The 402-nt window shown below is 44.5% G+C and overlaps 1 protein-coding gene across 2 annotated transcripts in view; it reads left to right on the top strand.

The window, feature by feature from the left end:
• The window catches only part of apba2b (amyloid beta (A4) precursor protein-binding, family A, member 2b), a 59879-nt gene that overhangs the window by 48798 nt on the left and 10679 nt on the right, over positions 1-402 (top strand). Inside the window, exon 9 of one of the 2 annotated variants that reach the window (XM_035682078.1) lies at positions 186-221. The exons of the other annotated variant lie outside the window; for it this stretch is intronic. Coding sequence (XP_035537971.1) covers positions 186-221 — 36 coding nt within the window. The remainder of the gene's footprint in view (positions 1-185; positions 222-402) is intronic. 2 annotated transcript variants of the gene reach the window in all.

The raw sequence follows: 402 nt of genomic DNA, 5'->3' as shown, positions 1-402 counted from the left end.
CTGTCTCTCTCTCTCTGTTTCTGAGAGCAGCGATAGCATAGCACACCTGCCGTTTGGTTTTGGGCTTTACTGTCTTACCTTCTTTTATTTACCTTCTTTATTTCCTCCTCCTCTCCCTCCTGTTTTTTGTGCTCCCGTATCCGCTGACCTTGTCCTGTCCCAACGCCCGCCTGCCTGCCTGCCAGAGGGTACAGAAGGCTGCCAAAATCAAGAAAAAGGCGGTGTGTAATAAGCAGAGCAAAAGGAAGACCCTTTAGCCACTTTCCCTTTTTCACCTTTTCTTTTCCATTTCATTTGTGCTGTCTTTCTGTGTATCCTCTCATTTGTGTCACATTTTTTGTGTGCTTTAATTTAGTCGAACAAATCTTTGTCAGCCTTTCCAGAGCTGAGACAAATATGTTT

This window comes from Morone saxatilis, unplaced genomic scaffold (assembly GCF_004916995.1).
Source record: "Morone saxatilis isolate NCDOM2014 unplaced genomic scaffold, NCSU_SB_2.0 Contig11, whole genome shotgun sequence".
Lineage (NCBI taxonomy): Eukaryota > Metazoa > Chordata > Actinopteri > Moronidae > Morone > Morone saxatilis.
The sequence above is the reverse complement of the archived record's forward strand: the minus strand, read 5'-3'. Positions and strand labels throughout refer to the sequence as shown.